At 44.3% G+C, this 17,636-nt stretch overlaps 2 protein-coding genes across 3 annotated transcripts in view; both read left to right on the forward strand.

Annotated features, from left to right (window-relative positions):
• The first annotated feature begins 416 nt into the window (after nucleotides 1-416).
• On the forward strand, nucleotides 417-1,238 carry LOC126544869 (GSK-3-binding protein-like). The gene has a single exon (XM_050192400.3). The coding sequence runs from the start codon at nucleotides 546-548 to the stop codon at nucleotides 987-989; it is 444 nt and encodes a 147-aa protein (XP_050048357.1). The 5' UTR covers nucleotides 417-545; the 3' UTR covers nucleotides 990-1,238.
• Nucleotides 1,239-1,326: 88 nt separating this feature from the next.
• Nucleotides 1,327-17,636, forward strand: part of Snx16 (sorting nexin 16) — a 43,961-nt gene continuing 27,651 nt past the window's right edge. For both annotated transcript variants that reach the window (XM_050192379.3, XM_050192380.3), the window contains exons 1-4: nucleotides 1,327-2,098; nucleotides 3,132-3,446; nucleotides 4,050-4,139; nucleotides 7,537-7,685. In XM_050192379.3, the coding sequence (XP_050048336.1) occupies nucleotides 3,153-3,446; nucleotides 4,050-4,139; nucleotides 7,537-7,685 (533 nt within the window). In that variant the 5' untranslated portion in view covers nucleotides 1,327-2,098; nucleotides 3,132-3,152. The remainder of the gene's footprint in view (nucleotides 2,099-3,131; nucleotides 3,447-4,049; nucleotides 4,140-7,536; nucleotides 7,686-17,636) is intronic.

A 17,636-nucleotide genomic window follows, 5' to 3' on the forward strand; every position in this document is an offset into this window, starting at 1 on the left:
ATGAGCGCCGCTCTATCGTAATTTCACACTGTGCTATGACAGCCTTCCTCCATCAATGGCGTGACGTCAGGTATTTCCCAAATGCAGGTGCGCGGAAGGGTCCCGGCGTGATTATGCTGGGCTAGGGTGGGTAGCTGAGCCACGGTATAGTCCATAGCCACGGGAACTTCGTCTATGGCCGACCACTGGCTTCTGTTTATGTCGCCACCCTTATTGTGTCGTTTCGCCGTATTTGGGAAGGGGGTTTATTTACATTCTTTAACCTGCTTTAGGTAGAAATTCACAATATTTTGCAGCGTCCAAATGTTTAAATATGTGACGTTAATGAGCAACTAAGAATTGTAATAGCCACTTTTATTTTAAATAGCAGCCTACAACGGAGGAACTACTTTTTTAAGCGCTCGTGGCGCGTGTGGCGCAAGGTGCACAGGCCTCGCTCCAAAACAAAGATTGAGCGTGTTTGTGTGCGTCCGGCAAGAAGTGTGCTCTCTGGCTTCATTGTGGCCTCGACTGGGACCGTGGACGAGTCACAGCGAGCGCGAACGATGCCCAGGAATGGAAACATCCTCGTTGTGGAGAGTGTCCTGTCGCCAGAGGGGTCAAACGTGATGGGCAAAGCGGCCGATGTAGAAGAAGACCTGGCGTCGGCCATCAAAGAGAACCTCAAACTCAAGTCGCACCAACAGCCATGCCACGTTTGTGGGCAACAGCGTCATCCCCGTTACTCGCCGTATTTTGTGCCTCGGCGGTCGGAAAGTAGTGGTGCGTTGTCTGCTGTGGCAAAAGACGGTACACGGAAGACCTGCGCTGCCGGCCATCACCACCAGCCGGAGGATTCCGACAAGGACCCCTACGAACTTTTGCAGGAACTCCTTCAGCAGGGAACGCTCATCCAAGAAGCCGTGCGGAGGCTCCAAGGCAACGTGGTGGGCAAGAAAAAGACCCCTCATTCCTTAGACAGCTCGTCGAGGGACTCATTTTCATTCTAGGATCGCATAAAAAAATGCAAGTTTTGCATCACATCACGGACTTTAGCAATTTCTTCCTGCCCATCAGAATGACAAACGCTGAGCGCGTGTGGCCGGATGGCACAAACGTTTTATCCATGTGCGCGTTTCAGTGCGTTCCTCAGCCCCTGTTCGTCTAAATGCGACAGGCTTTCAAGCTGTTTGGTCTCCGCGTGTTCTGTGCGTTCGGGTAAGGCCTCGTGTCGCAAATAAATCGGGACTTGATTCCGAGTTATCGTGTAAGTGTGTTTGACATTGTATGTCGGCCCGTTTCGTTGATCCTTGGGCCCTACATGTGGCATGTACGCTGCGTCAGTCGTCTTAAAATAGGCTTTGTAATGCCTACAGCGTACATACCGGAAAGTTCCATTTTGAGGAGAGACAGTTGAATGGGAAGGACACGGCGGCGGTGCTGCAATCGCGACGCGATTGGACGTGGCTGAAACGTCGCAGCGAGAAAGGCACAGTTCCGTAGTAGATTTTGCCATTTCAGTGCTGTCTCCTCACTAACCGATACAGTGCAGCAAATGGGTAGCCGTGAAACAGCAGTTGGGTTTTGAGACATTGATGTATCTATGCCAAGTGGTATTTCCTCTACGTGCAGACGTGTAGCCATTACCGTGCATGTGCGTACTTCACACACAACCGATAATTTTTCTCAATCGCATTGAAATTGGATCATTAGGTTAGTAACTTAACGTACGGCCATAGAACACAGGTCAAACGATAAATATAAATTAAGTGGAGTAGAGCAGACGACTGCGTTCTCGTTTATTTTTCTGTCATATGAACGCTTCCAACCAATCTCAACAATTTGCTATAGTGTCACGTGACTGGTTCGGCGAATCTCCTCGAGTCATTTCGCTGCTCTCTGTTGCTGTGTGTTAGGCCTATTGAGCGTTTTAGGTGTTCTGGCTTGCTGCGTCTGCTCCTCTCTGTTATTGCAAAACACCGTTCCGGCATGTGTTTTGCGCTGAATGAAGACATCAAGAGCTGCTAGTCATAACCTGACCTGTTTGAGCTCTATTTAATTAGGTTAATGACAAGTACGAAAGAGTTGCTTCAAGCGTCTGGTTTCTCATTTGTTTGGGGTAAGTAGTTTGGTTACATGTTTACTTGTTTCTGCATTACGGGTGCACGTTTCGTTCCATGTACGGAAGCATGTGTTATCGTTTAAATTCACTGCTTTTGTAGCTGCAGCCTTTTTGTATCTACGTACCTTTGAGAATTTGCCGTCTTTGACAGTTGTATAAAATGTGGTCCAAGGTTACACCCCCCCCACACACACCTTAAAAAAAAAAATCTATGTATATAACTGCTGGATTAAACTACTTGGCCAATTTTTATACGGGTATCTGCATGTACCGCTATAAAAAGATAGAGAGTTGCGTCATCTGCAGATTGTTTCAGTTCTAGGACCCAGATTGTCAGCGTTATGAAGTTCTAAAAAAAAATATATTTGCATTAAATGTGACACTCGGTGGCCTGCGGTCACAGCTTTTTAAATTGCACCATTACTTGCGAGATAGTACAATGGGGAAGAATTTTGCATAGGCACGAGTTAGATGCTGAACAAATGTGCGATCAACTGTACCATTGTCTCTGGGGGATCGTCGTCCCTTTTCCGTCAACGCTTCTGGCATGATTTTTTCGCTTATCCCAACCAGTTTCAGGCGTTGATCGTGTAGCATGCGCATGCCTTTTGTTTCTGCACCAGTTTGTGGAGGCCACGACAACGAAGAATATACATGACAAGTACAGAATCTCTAGTTTAATGCAATTTATTGACATTATGGCAACTGCAGTATCCTCAAATATACTTGCATTTGTGGCATACTGTATGTATGCATGTATGTATGTATGTACTCTATTTCAGGCATAACTCGTAACTTATTTGGTGTCATTCTTCTTCATAACTATACACTGTATTCACTCACACAGGCGTTATGCACCACACACTGCAGAGCTTATGGTAAGGAGGGAAACGTAGCACTTTCTCGCTGCAGCTGCGCTAAGTGCCACTTTTACTGAGAAGGAATCATATTGAGCAGTGTCAAGTGCTCAAAGATTCTAAAAAAAGCAGTACTGTTGCAGGTATTTGTACCTTTTTCTTTTAAACCCTAGGGTGGCCTTCTCTCTCCAAAGATGTCAAGCGAAGCAGAAACTGCCCAACAGTCTGCCACAGCTGATGGCTTAGACACTGACAGCTGTGCTACATCAAAATGTGAGCCGGTGCCACCTCAAGGAGCAGCGCATGAAATGTCGCGTTACCCTTTCTCAAAACAAGATAGAGAATCTCTGAGCAGTGTGAGCAGCGACTCTGGTGATGTTTCCAATGGCCATTGCTGCGATATTGAAGAAGAAGGCATAGTTGTCATTCCAGAGTACAACACCCCCATTATCGGCTATGAAGTCATGGAAGAACGTGCAAGGTTTACAGTAAGTTCCACAAAGTCATTTGTTTCCACTGCACTGTTTACATAGTTCCTGGTCATTCTATAAAAGTTGCGCATGCATTTTGGATATGTGAATGATAGTCAACTAAGTATTACTGGTGATTTCTGGATGGGCACTCAAAATGGCATTTATAAGTATACCAGTGGACTAATACTGCTCACTTGAAGATTTATTTGTAGATCAGTACCTCCTTTATCTCTTTGTAGTGCTTTGTCTGTCATAATGTGTGTAATAGAGCAAGTTTCGGTATTTTTCATATCAAATGGTTCAAAGGGCAAGTGACAATAACATGTTTACAACAAAATGCTTCTCTCTGTCCTGTCCTTCACATTGTTTGCAGAGGAGGCTGTTTTGTTATGCTGTTGCTTTAGCACAAAGTGAATTTTAGTTAGTACAATTTATGTAACTCTTGTCGGTTTTGTGGTCTGCTGGATTGTTTGCTTTATGGGCATAGTGCTGACCACAATAATAATCTGTAGGCTGCTTTTGTTGGACCATCATATTTGACAGGTTAAGTGTAAACGTTCGTACCTTGGAGGACCCATTTAATTTGTTCTACATTCTACGAACATTATGTCCGGTCAGGTGTTCAAGATCAGAGTGGAACATGTTGAAACTGGCCGCTACTGGTTTGTCTTCAGGCGGTACACTGATTTTGCAAGGCTGAGCAAGAAGGTAAGCTGCCACATCACTATTGGTTGAGGAGATTTATAACAAGATGCAGAAGTAATTTTAACACTGATTAGATATTGCAAGAGATGGGTGCTGGTGTGCATTTCAAATGCATGCCAGCACACACAGTGCACATGTTGAGCAAATTTTCATGTTAAAATGCTGTGGGTGTATAGTCTCCGTCAGATGCTTCAAAACCGCTGCACGAATTAGCAGACTTGTCAAGCTGCTTACAGGGTTCCTTGTAGAGATTTTCTTGGTTCAGAATTGCCACTGTTTAAGAGGAACAGTGTTCCTTACACTCCTTTGCATCAGGGCACAAGACATACAAACACTCTAAAACAGGGTCTTGTGGCATGTCTTGTCACTTGTGGAGTGGCTTTGAAACTTTTTCCAAAGCTTATTCCAGAACCTATCCCCAGCAGCTGTACAAGCTTTCTCTTGTTTGTTTTAATGTTTTCTTATTTGGTCATTTGTGTTGCAGCAAACTGTAAGCCACAAAAGCAGCTTTTGCCCAAAGTGCATTCATGATGGAACATTACATTGACCCCACAAAGCGCAAACACTGTTCAGTACGAAGGAAAATTAAAACAACTTGTTCACATTTATTTCTGGCCGTGCAGAGTACATTTGTGCCAAGAACAATGACATGTTATTTGAGTTAAAGCTTAGTTACTATCTTATATAATTAGTAATAATTTTTCTGAACTATGTACCATTGAAACTTTGCTCCAGCAAATGAAGAATGCTACTATTGATTTGCATTGTTAAGTTTCCCGTACTTATATAAGAATTTTCAGGTGTCAAACTAAGAGTATGAAGAATGATGCGCTGGACTTTGTTGGGTTAAAAGGCAAACTGCTGTGAAATTTTGGACCATGTAAAAAGTATAGTTTCAGATCCTCCTTGCAAAATCCTACTTCAACTACGAGTGGATATGCAATGAAAAGCTTGCAAAAAAAATGATATTGAGAAAAAAAATGCCATTGACGCTCACTGGAAGTGATGCAGAAACCAGAATGTTGAAAGCCAGCTTAGTTCCTGGTCATGACCTCTAAGATTGTGCAGCTGAAGATTTTGGAGACATTATTTTGGGATGTGTGTCACAGCCACCAACTACCAAGGGCCCATGTCGCCTGTCGAGGTGGTATTTAAAGGCTGTTGATTTATAAAAAGGGTTTCACAATTGCCAGCCCTGTAGGTTTGCTAAAAATTATTCAATAGTAATACAGGCAGTAACCTGTATTGCAAATGACATGACTCATTAATAACCATTTTAGCTGACTGCGGAAGCTGCAATAGTCCATCTCACAATTTGCTTGGCAGTGCAGCCAAAGGCTGTGTGGTAAAAAAATGTTCTGATTATAAACTCTTGCACTGCATGTTTGTAGTATGACCATTTATGTATGCAATATAATCTAGTGATTATATGTGACTAAGGTCATTGTTTATGTCTTTCTTGCACTAGATATTCAACCTTTTCTTTTTCTAGGTCATAAATATTAGTCCCACAGTTTATTGTCACATAATAAATTGGATATATGTAGCATGTTTTATACCACAAAGGGGAGCAAATTTGCTCATTGTTTTATTAACAGCTTATTTTTATGTTAGTATTCAAACATATAACAATGTAGCACTCACTTGCAGCCTGTGGAGGAAATTGAGGTGCTTCATTTTTTCTGCCTTCAATTAGTTCCCCAAATGTACAGTCTCAGGTTGTGACAGCATTTACTGATTCTTTATACGAAAGGTTGACCATTTGTCGTTTCAACTCCCCTATAAATGAGCAAGTAGCTTCCCTTCTGCCCTGTGTAGTAACGGCTCACAAGGTTTTGTTGGACACATTATACAGGTCGCCTCTCGGGGCTTTAGCATGGCTTTGTGGTCTTTCTTCTTTCTATGGCACACTACACTTGCACACAAACAAGTACTGCTGGTTCGAGCACACCAAGCACTATAAAAAGCTGTATCCGTGCTTGCATAACTGATCACTGATGTCCCACTATAGTCTGGTACAACTTTAGTAGGCAGCGGCATTTGCCCCTCAAAGGCGCATGCACACGAGCCTCCACCAGTGGGTACGCACTCCAGACTGATGTCGTGAGCTGGACGGCCGATGACCCTGCCGACCAAGAACATGGCAGCCCGCGCTTTGAACTGGGCCGAGTCGTGTCAGCTTGACTATTTCTCTAGTCGCATAGGCAATCAGCTGCCAAGCTTCAGTCATCTGGGCGGGGACTCTCCTGCCTTTTTAACTTGTGCCCTACTATAGGTGTGCAGGCTCTGCTGATCCAAGGGAACATGTGCATGTAATGCAGCAAGGAGGGCCCCAAGCGACAATTCCAAACAGGAATTGGGGTTTGAATACTATGTTTCAGAATCAAATTGACGCAATCCAATTACACCTGGGCAAATTAGTTGACGGGGGCCAAGAATGCTGCACCCCTACAGCAAAACAAATGGGAGCTCCATCTAGAGGAGCCACTTATCTGTTGGCCAGCGCTCTTGCAACATGCACCTTAGCAAAACGTAAGTCCATGCAGGGAGTACATGACCACAAGGTGCTGCCTCCAGACACCACGACGATGGAAGGGCATGCGCTCCCGCTGGGGCCAGGAGTCCTGACAAGCTAACTTCTGGCCACCTGCAAACAAAGAGCCACCACCGGCCAAAGAGGCTAACATATAAGCACCTTATGATAGTCCAGTGTGGTCTCCCCAAGTCCTGTTGTGCTTGGTGTGCTCAGGGCACCCACAAGCAAGGGACCAAATCTCGCGGAAAGTGGGCCAATGAGGCGATCTGCTGCTCCTGGAAGGGGTTGCTGCTTGTGTAGGAACAGGAGCATCAGTTCAGTGGCACCAAAAATGCCTGAGTGTCGTCAGCGTCTGCTGCAGGTCCATCCCACGATGACGATAAACTTTCTTCACAATAGTCAGGAGAAAATGGTATAGAATCTGCGCAGATTGAATTGGTTAAGACGACGCTGAAGTTTGACATTCACCGAGCATTTATAGATCGTGCTGTGCATTCTCAGGAACAGATGTTCTGTTGTGGATGGACACAGTACATTTACGCATTTGCACTCCTTGGCTGACATGAGCATTAGCTTCCATTACACTGCCAACAAATTGTGAGACAACAAGCTTGGAATTGAAACAAGAACTAGTAGATAGTGTACCACACCATCTCTTAGCATTAAACTAAAATATTTTTCATTGTATTGATAGCATAGCAGTAGTAAAAAAATGGTGCATTATATATATATATATATATATATATATTATATATAAATTTCTTTCCTATTTGACAGGAGATAAACTGATTTGTAAAGAGAACAAAGTCTGTTTTAGTCTAAGCTATATTATGCATTCCTTTTTTATAATTTTCTCTTGCAAAGCTCAAACCACGATTTCCTGGTCTGCAACTCTGCTTGCCTCCCAAGCGCTGGTTTGGAAATAATTTTGATCCCATGTTTCTTGAGGACCGTGTACTGGGGCTCCAGGCATTTGTCAAAAACATTATGGGCCACAGAGATATAAGTAAGAGGTAAGTAAGCTGTTGTATCTTTAATTATTGCAATGCAAAAATGTTCGTACAGTAAAACCTTGTTCAATTTGGATTTTGTGGAGTTGCAGTAGATGTCAAAACAAAATGATGGATTATCAAATGATCCATGAGAGCAAATGTTTATGACATCGGTACGCCTTAATTTAGAAAATATATCTAACTTTCAGCTATATTTTGTGTAAAATATATGTAGAAACTGCAATTCTCGTCATCTTGTACAAGCTGTAAACATTTGCAACTTGACCTCGCATGAAACTTCTACACAGCATCAAGGACTTCATAACTTTCTTTGTGCATCTTGTTCAGCAGCACGACATGCACATTTGTCGGTATACATGTTCTTTTTATTACCAAGTAAATCTGACTGTTTCATAGCCAATGAGTCAGCCGGCAACTAACTGTCCATTGCAGTGTTGTCAGTGGATGTGACGGCATCTTGCAACACACGTTATACAGAGGTAGTGGGTTTGGCTCCCACTTGCAGCAAATTGTTTTTTTGTCTGCTTTCATTTCCCTTTAGCTTATCATTTCTACACTCGAGTTAAAAACTACGAATAAATTCCCCTATGCTTTCCTTGGCTTCATTATCTGTTGCCTTCATAGGGTTGTCATAAGCTATGCTGAAGTACAAGCTCCAATTCAGGCAGATGCACTGTGTGAGATGTATAAGCAGTGATGTTACAAGGACGAAAGCGATGCATGATGCTTGTTGAGAGAAGAATAGTGATGACAGGTGTATGCACAGATTAGTACAACATGCATCTAGTAACATTTGGGGATCCTGTACCTGTTGTGTCACAGTGTGGCATACCCATTATGGAGGATTGGCCAAGAAAGGGCACACACCCAGTGGCACACACTGAGTGGCTAAAGCAAAGAAAATTGAGCAATAAGTAAATTTGTTAACTGTAATTCACCATTCGATTAACTGATCAGTTTGCTTTAGAGATGCTTGTGAGCTGAAATTATATTTTCAGGTTTTATATAGGAACTTATATTTTTTGTTATGGAGAACAGAGGAGTGCATACTTAGCATACAAGGGTTATATCAGCCTGTTCACTGGTACTTTCATTAGACGCACATACAACCTTTTTGTGTGTGTGTGTGTGTGTGTGTGTGTGTGTGTGTGTAAATATATATATATATATATATATATATATATATATATATATATATATATATATATATGCCAAGATAGTGAACAACCCAGCAGCATCCAGACAGGTATACCAAACCCAGGAAAGAGTAGGAAAAAAAGCTTCACTTTTGAAAAGTGCGAACGTGGTAAACCAAGTAGTCTGTCATCATTACAAGGAAACTGTTGCATGCAGTGTGCCCTGTACACATGCCTCAAGTACACATTACACAGGCCACCTGACAATGTGGTGATGGGGGCTGGCAAGTTACAGGCCCTTGCCTATGATTCTTTTACCCATCCACTGGTTTAAATAACTGTGCACCTACATTGCTTTGCACTCTTTTGATTTGTCTTGTGGTACACACAAGATTATGCTTAATACCCACATGCTGCAGCTCATGTTGCAGACTAAATCGGCAGCGGCATAACCATGGGGGGTTGATGCCTCCAGATAACCAGACCTTATAAAGGTAGCGGAATCTTTTTTTTTTTTTATTTTGCACTGTACTGGTCACAAACACATGAGCATTCACATGCATGGCACTTAAAGGGACACTAAAGGCAAATATTAATTCGAGCTAAAGTGATAGATTAGTGCTTGGGAATCTGTAAGGCGTCAATATTATCGCGAACAGGGCCTTAGTAATCGAGAAACTGAGGTAAATGCAGGACATGATTAGAGACTCCCCCGGGACATTACCTGCCTGATGACGAAAGCACTCCTCAGTTATATTCTGTCACTAGTACTCAACCACTCGTTACAAAAAACATCACTGTATTGTATTAGAAGACGAAATAAAATGCTACTTATCCAGTTCTATTTCATTTTTGGAAAAGAACTCATTCAAGTTACCCTTGACAATGACGCGGGCGGTCGAAATGTTTCATTTTCGCTCTACTCCGCGCCGCCCACGCTTTCGCGTCTCAATAGTTTCGTTATCGCGTAGTGCTGCACTGGTTTTGCTGGCTCGCGAAACTCTCACAAACTGCAAGTAGCGGAGAATTCAACTTCCATGTTATGTTGTGGGATGCCTGAACAGTCTTCGCCACTCGACCAAAAAGCAGCTGCAGCGGTGAATCCACCGCTCTGTCTTGGCTCGGTGCCGCCGTCTGTCGGGCGCCATTTTATCACCGATGGCAGCAAAGGGCAGTGATGGTGTATGCAACGTCACCACTCCCCTGGTTGGGTGGCAGAAGATTTGAATTTCGAAAAAGGTATTCAGACCTTTCAGATGCAATTTTCTCATAATCTAAGTCCTTTCTTGGCACGAAACAAGTATTGCGAGGTTTCTGGAATGGTTTTAAAACAGTCCACGTCAACTTCTTATTTGCCTTTAGTGTCCCTTTAACACACAGCTGAAAAATAGCTGCGTCGAAGGACGTTGCTGCTGTTCACAAGGCATGGCCATCCCTGACAAAGCTGCATGTACTGAGACCTCTAAGATGCAAACCTCTAACAAGGTTGATGCAGCTAGTACCCTTAGCACACAGTGTAAAGTGCCACCCTCCTATACCATATGTACAGATGTGCCTAACCTATGATCGCTGCACTTTACCCTACCTATCTCTTCTACATTCTGCACTATGGTGGGATCGGCAGAAAGTATGAAATCAATTTCATTCCTTGTTTCACCATTAGGGCTTTTCCAGGTCCACTTTCTGTTGCTGTGCTTCCTGAAAAAGGTGTTCATTATTCTGAGTTTATTCCTTTCAGCGAATTCTGCCAGCATCTCTCCTCTAGCGTTCCTAGAATCGACACCGTAGTTGCCAATTGCTTGTTCACCAGCCTGCTTTTTCCTTCTTTTGCATTGAAGTCACCCATTACTACTGTATACCGAGTTTACACTTTTGTCATTGCGAATTCAACATCTTCATAAAACTGATCTACTTCCTCATCCATGCTCTCATGGGAACATCGACTGACAGGCCTGTCGATGCTCCTATGAGATTATTAAAATATTTCTGAACTTTTCTAAATGTAAATCCATGCAGGTTTCTTGGAAAAGGCTTAACAATATCTATCCTTATTCCCTCAATTCAGTTAATATTGAGCAAGTTGATTCTTGTCGCTATCTTGGAGCAACAATAACTAACAACTTATTCTGGTTGGAACACATACTCAAGCTCACTGCTGATACCTCCAATACCTCCAAGTCCCTTGGCTTTATCAGACGATTCCTCGCTCTTTCTCCTCCTTTCATTCGTCAGCTAGCCTACGAAACTTTTATCCACACCAGACTTAAGTATGCATCTTCCATCGGGAGCCCCCATCAAGCTTATTTAATCAACACATTAGAAGTAATTGAGCGTCGAGCCTCATGGTCTATCACTTCAAAATATGACAGGAATATTAGTATTACAGTGAAACCTCATTAAACCGTAGTTGGTCGGAGCTCGGAAAAAGTATGTGCTACACGGTAGTACTGCTTAACCTAAATAGCGTGAGATCACCAACTTACCTGTCAAAAATGGAACTCAGAGAGAGTGCGATGAAAGGGGAAAAAAAACATACAGTATTTATTCACTTTGCGCGACAAAAGTGTTACTTTGTTTGATGCCGTGGCGGCCTAACAGCAACGACTGCGGCCTCAAACTTAGTGAAGTTGCGAGCCAGCTTTTCAGCCAGCCCCCTCTTCTCGGCAAACACTCACATGGCGGATTCCTCGTTGGCGTTGCATATTCTACGGGCGTGGTAGTGCTGCAGATGTCGCGGAGCGCCTTTTTCATTGCAGGGTGCTGTTCTCATCGCGACGATTGCATTCATGAGGCTGACATAATGCGCAGCTTCTGCCACTGTCGGACCTGAATTGCCTGTGCTGTCGCTTTCCATGTCGTCCTCATCACTGTCGCTAGACGACACTTTGGCAACAACAGGCAACGATGGCGAAAAGTTGAACCTCGTAGCCGACATCTCTTCGCGGTCGTAGCACAGCGCTGCCGAGGAACTGCTGCTTCGCATTCCAAATGCCACACACCGTAGTCAACAGTAGATCCCTGTCGCATTCTTGCGCCGACTTCGTGTCACTTTCGATAGAACGAATGATGTCTAATTTTTCTTCTATGCTGAGCACCCGGCGTCTTTTTTATCCTAGCTTCAGCATGACAAGAGTCCTTGTTTGCACGACGCCACAATGCTCTCTGGCACGGCACCGAAATGATTTTGATGTGGCTGCACGTGCAAACGCACAGGGCACTTGGAGGCCGTTGTTTTGATCCATGGGTCCAATCTCTGAGGCTTGTTGTTCTGTCAGGCGACCCAATTGAGACGACGCACTGCCGTGTTTGCGCGATGAGAAATGGAAACACTACGTGTTAACCGACACGTACGCAATACGCTGATACAGTTTATGTGGATACAAAACACATTATGTTCAATGGCTGCTGAGTTGGGGATTTGACTTTACTACTTTTAAAACGAAACTATTGTTTAAGGGGGTATGGTTTAACGAGGTTTTACTGTACCAATATCAAATCATCCCTTGGTCTTCCATATTTAGCACTGTGCTGCAAGATCACTCGTCTTTCTCTTTTCCACAAGATATGGTATAATTATCCGGATATTCATGGTGTTCTCCTGCTGCCTCCTAATCGTACTTCCTGTCGAGTTTTCATTTCCTTTAGTTTACAACGACTCCACAGATCTACCAAATCCTTTAATCAGTCTTTTCTACCATGCACTGTTGTAGACTGGAACAAACTTCCAGAGTCTATTGTCAATAAGAGAAATCCCTCAAAATTCAAAGATGGCCTTACAGCCCTTTTTATCACCTAAATATTTTGCTGTTCTTTTTGTCTTTCCCTCAGGAAGGAAGTAACTTTATTGAATCGCCAGTCAATGAACGTCGGGAGAGAAATGTCTTCCCCATCGCCCCTTAACAATATCTTTTCTGTATGTGGTTCTTGTTATATATAGTTGGTCTTTTAATTTGGTCTTTTTTTCTTGTTCACTGTTGTCATTTATGTCTTATCACACACTGTAATGTTTCCTGCTGCCACCCGCACCCCTTATGTAATGCCCCATCAGGATCTTTAAGAGAAAATAAATGATGATGATGAAATGATGAGCTGTATATGGCAAGAATGGCCACCAAAGGTTTGATTGAAGAGCTTCCTAAATCCTTTAGTTTGAGGATAGTATGCTGTACTAGTTTGGTAGGCAGTGGGGTATTGAGCAAGCAGGGCTTCAACCACCTGCAACAAAAACATGTGACCTCTATCGCTCTGCAACTCTCGAGGTCGACTATGGCAAGGAATGAAACAGTGCAGCCGAAAGATTGCAGCGTCACTGGCAGTGGTGCAGGAGCGGCAGTTTCAGCATACTGTCAGATGGCTGACTGCGACAGTGATCTATCATTTGACAGTGCGAGGCTAACGGTAGCGGCCCACACAGTTACGACACGGTCGAAGGCACGAGTAAGGCTTGGAAGTGCTTGTAATGAACTGACAGCTGGATGAGGTGGGCATTTCCGGCATGTACAAGGGGGGCGAATCAAATTTTCAGATGAAGCAATATACTCCTTACCAGTAGTAATGATACTTGAAGTATTCACACGTTTTGAAGGCACCTGCATGTACAGGTTGTGGGACAGTGTGAAGAGGCATGCATATATCAAAATGCAAAATCTAGGTATAACTAGCAGCTACTTCCAACTGGCAGGCTGCAACTTGCACTGGTTTAAGAGGTCCAATATAGTGAAATAGGTACCTTGGCAACACTAGGAATGGGAGATGGGAAATGCAGGCAAGGCAGAGAGTAGATACAGAAGAGAGATGATCCAGGTGTTCTTGTGTTGTGCTGACACAAAGGCATTAATGTCAACTGAGGACACCACTTTCTCAAAGGGCTAGGGGTAGCAGTGTTGGCTGGCAGTGGAGAGCATGACAGAGCATTGCGTCAGTGTGCTTATGGCCTGAGTAGTATGTCCTAGTCTATCTAGAAGAGCAGGCAGCATTAGGCCCCAAACAAAACAGCACCATGCATACAAGCACTCTGTGATGAACTAGGTGTGTAAGTGTCTGGCAGTAAAGGAATCAGATGAGCACCCAGTAGTGTAGTAGCTAAGCTGAGCATGCAAGGAAACTAGAATGTTTTTTATTGTGCTCGCATTTTTTAGGTACTTCATGCACTTTCCGGGGGCTATGTATCTATGTTTGTGCCTAACCATTTTCCTGCCTACCTGGGTCACTGGGTAGTCCATGGTCAAATGGGTAGTGCATTGGCCTACTTTTCTGAGGGAACAGGGTTCGAAACCAACCATCAAATGAACTTGGGTCAGTGAGTATGTGGCAATGTGTACATACATACATGCTGCTCTTCAATGAACCTCTTTTCATGCTGACACGACTCACTGTAAATGCGGGACTGGGTAGGTACCACTAAAGCCCTTTAGTCTCCCAAAGTAGCGCCATTCGCTTCCCTCCTCCTCCGCTCGGCGCGGCCTCGACGGTGGCGCCGCCGGTGGTGGGCCCGCCGTAGCAGACGACGGCTAACACGCTACGGGAGGAAATCCGCAGAAAAGTTCGTTCGAGCCCTGCGGAGCAGTTTTTTCAATCGAGATCTTTCTTCGTCAGTCGGTAACTGGCCTTTAGAATTTCGTGTTGGAATTGCGGAAGAAATAGAGAAAATGACCATTATTCAAGGCGTATTTAAGGCGTAAAGCGCGCGACGTTGAGAGTTCGTGTTGCTGAAACACGACGCAAGCACGCGGTGTACTCAAACACGCGCGTAATTACCAAAGTTTCAGGTGTTGCAGCGTGAAAGTATGTGTACGTGGTTTCGTAGGTTCATTCACGTACCTGCAGGACACTTTTGTTCGGTCGGCACGCGAGAGATTCCGGCTGTGTGCGGTCAGCAATACCTGGCAACAGGGCCGTTTTTTTTCATTGCGTGGTGCTTTGGTAATCGTGACGATATATTGTTGTTTTTTTTACAAGTACTGCTCCAGGAGGGCACATGTAATGGCTAACGGAGGCCTCTGAAGAGCATGTAACATTACACTAATGCAGGCGTCGCAGGGAGTGTTCGCATACAAAATTGGCTGTCCGCGATCTTATACCCTCTTGGCATGCACAGGCTTCGGCTAGCCCCATCCAGCCCTGGTTCTAGCTTTGGTGTTCCCGTTGCCGCTTCGGTGCCCTGGAGGCGCCGTTAATAATGCGAAATAACGACAAGTTGTTACAACTAGTAAATAAAATTTACTAGTTGTACTATTTACTAGTTACTAGTTACTAGAAGAAATACAATCTCGCTGAGGCGCCAACTTCTAAAGCAACGCTAGCGCACGAGTATTAAGAAACGCCAACGAGGAATTTACTGGCCCACGTACGACTCTACGATCAAAGTGCACGTTAAACATCCCCAGGCGAGCTAGATAAAGTTATCCGGAGCCATCCACTACGACCTCCATCATAGCTTTAGTCGCTTCGGAACGTTAAAAAGGTTAATCACCACAAACCAAATCAATACATGCGGGCGTACATTTGAAGCTAAAAGACTGCATCGTAAGTCATAGTGAGCCTTGCAAAAGCGTCGAGAATGTGCTAACTTCTGGTGGAGCTCAAAACACACCCTGAATAAAGTCGCTTTTATGTCACAGGCCAGCTGCAGATGCATGCATTTCCCCGCAAGACGAAACTACATAAAACAAAGAGAGCACATTCGAAAAAAAAAAGTCGAACAACGCGCTAAAAACCACGTAGAGCATGAACACACACGTTTTCGAAGCGGAAGGCGTGAACTAGGTTCGAAATACGAGGTTATGAGTAGCCGTGGCCCTTACTTCACTAAGCCGTGCGTTCTTTGCCACTTCCTCGAAGTCAGCCCGCCCGATCCTGCGAATCCACACTTCTTTTTGCGTTGCGCCCGCCGGACGGCAAAGCAAAAAGCTTTTTGCCCTCGCTGTGTCTGTTGCGGCAACTGAAGGCGCCGCAGCATGGCATCGCAATTAAGTTCTCAGCCCTGCACATTCTATTGCGCAAACGCACTCCGTCAGTCCGCCTGCCGTACTTTCGTCGCGCAGGCCCAACAATGGAGTTCGGCGCGCACTGGAAACAAAAAATATACAAAAGCGTGGCGCCTGCTCCGCGCTGGAAAGAAAAAAATATACAAAAGCGCGGCGCCTGCTTCCACGTGACAGAGATTGGCCAATGGGGGAGCGGAGGAGGCTGGGGCGACAGGAGGCGTGGAGGAGGACGCGCCAAGGTGAGTGGGGTGGCGGAAAGATCTAAGAATGGTGCTACTTTTGAAAAATTGAGGGGCTTTAGGTACCACTGCAGGCACGTACCTAGTGGGGGGCCCGGGGGGGGGGGAGGCCCCTCTCCCCTCCCCCCGAATTTAAGATGCATACCCCCCCCTTCCCCCCACTCTCTGCCCACGTCACCACTTCTCACAGACTTTCCTTAAGCACCGCCAAATCAATGTTGAGACTTGACAGCTATTCGGCAGTCAACATATTGCTGCCTTTTCCACTCCTTTTGGATGGCCGTGGTTATCGGCCTCTCCTGGGATATCAAGGCCAGTTTCCACATCAATTCGGTGCCTGCGTGATCAACTCGAGATGCATTCAGTCGTCACAGTCTATTCAATGATCACGCACATTGTTGTTGCATCCTTAGTTCAACCTTCTTCGTTTAGACTGATCCAGGGATCAGGAAATGGATTCAGTTCGTGGTCAGCTGGTCTGTATGCACGTGGAACGAGTTGCGGCCAGAGAAAGTGACAATTGCATTTAACTTTTTTTTTTTTGTTTCATTATTTCCTCGAGTGACGGCCCGCCGCGATCCTCCGAACCATATACCAGTGATATGGGTTAGATAAGGTGGAAAATAAAATAATATGAGACAATGTCCATCATCAAACCCTGCAATAACCCTTAAACTCATAGGCAATATGACTGTCACCCATTGACTCGTCTGGTTTTTCCTTAATTGTGCAGCTTTTTGCGTGCAATATTGCCAACTGCAAACAAGATTTGCAAGGATTTGAGAAATTAAGCGATCTACTAAGGGAGAGAGCCAAGGCAACAGCCAAACAGGAAGGAAAAGCTAAAATTAACAAATTTAACTGTTGTTGTAAAAATATTTATGGTTCAACATCTTATTTAAAAAGGAAGTAGAGAAAACGCTGCCGGAAGTGGAGGACAATTCCGTGTGTTCTGAATGACGCTTCTACGGTTATCATTCGAGTCGCCTAACGTAGCCACTTCTCTGCTGTGCTTATGTAGGTGTTTTTCTAACCTTTCGTGGTGGGCGCAGTATGTGTAAAATTGCAGCTTCCTGCGCCATACACGGTTGTACACGACTGGCGGCCACGCATCGTTACGTAACTTCCCAAATAACAATACGAGTCGGTTGTGGCACTTAACTGGTTAGAGCAGTAAACGATGGATCCAGAAGAACTGTGATTGTTCTGCAAATATATATTTCTGTATAATTCTTCCAGAGCTAATTAAAAAAAACGCTACTATAGTCTGATACTACTTAAGTCTGCAATGAAGCCCCACCCGTGCCCTCATAACCGCCAGCCACTGTTCCTCCGCGAGGCTGCAAATATTTCATACTTCAAACTTTTTCTGTTACCCAAATAAGGCGGCAACTACAAAAATAAAATTATTAGCGCATAATTTTATACCTTTTCCCTCGCCTATTATAGTGGAATGGTGAATGCCTAATTTTTTATTCAACTGAAATAACATGCTTGCTTCGCTACAACTATTTCTTGTGAAGTTTCACTTCAGTCTTGCAGTGAAGTTTCATGAGTAAAATGGGTTCAGCAGGGAAATGAGCAGCACCG

The sequence above is a fragment of the Dermacentor andersoni genome, chromosome 1 (assembly GCF_023375885.2).
Source record: "Dermacentor andersoni chromosome 1, qqDerAnde1_hic_scaffold, whole genome shotgun sequence".
NCBI lineage: Eukaryota > Metazoa > Arthropoda > Arachnida > Ixodida > Ixodidae > Dermacentor > Dermacentor andersoni.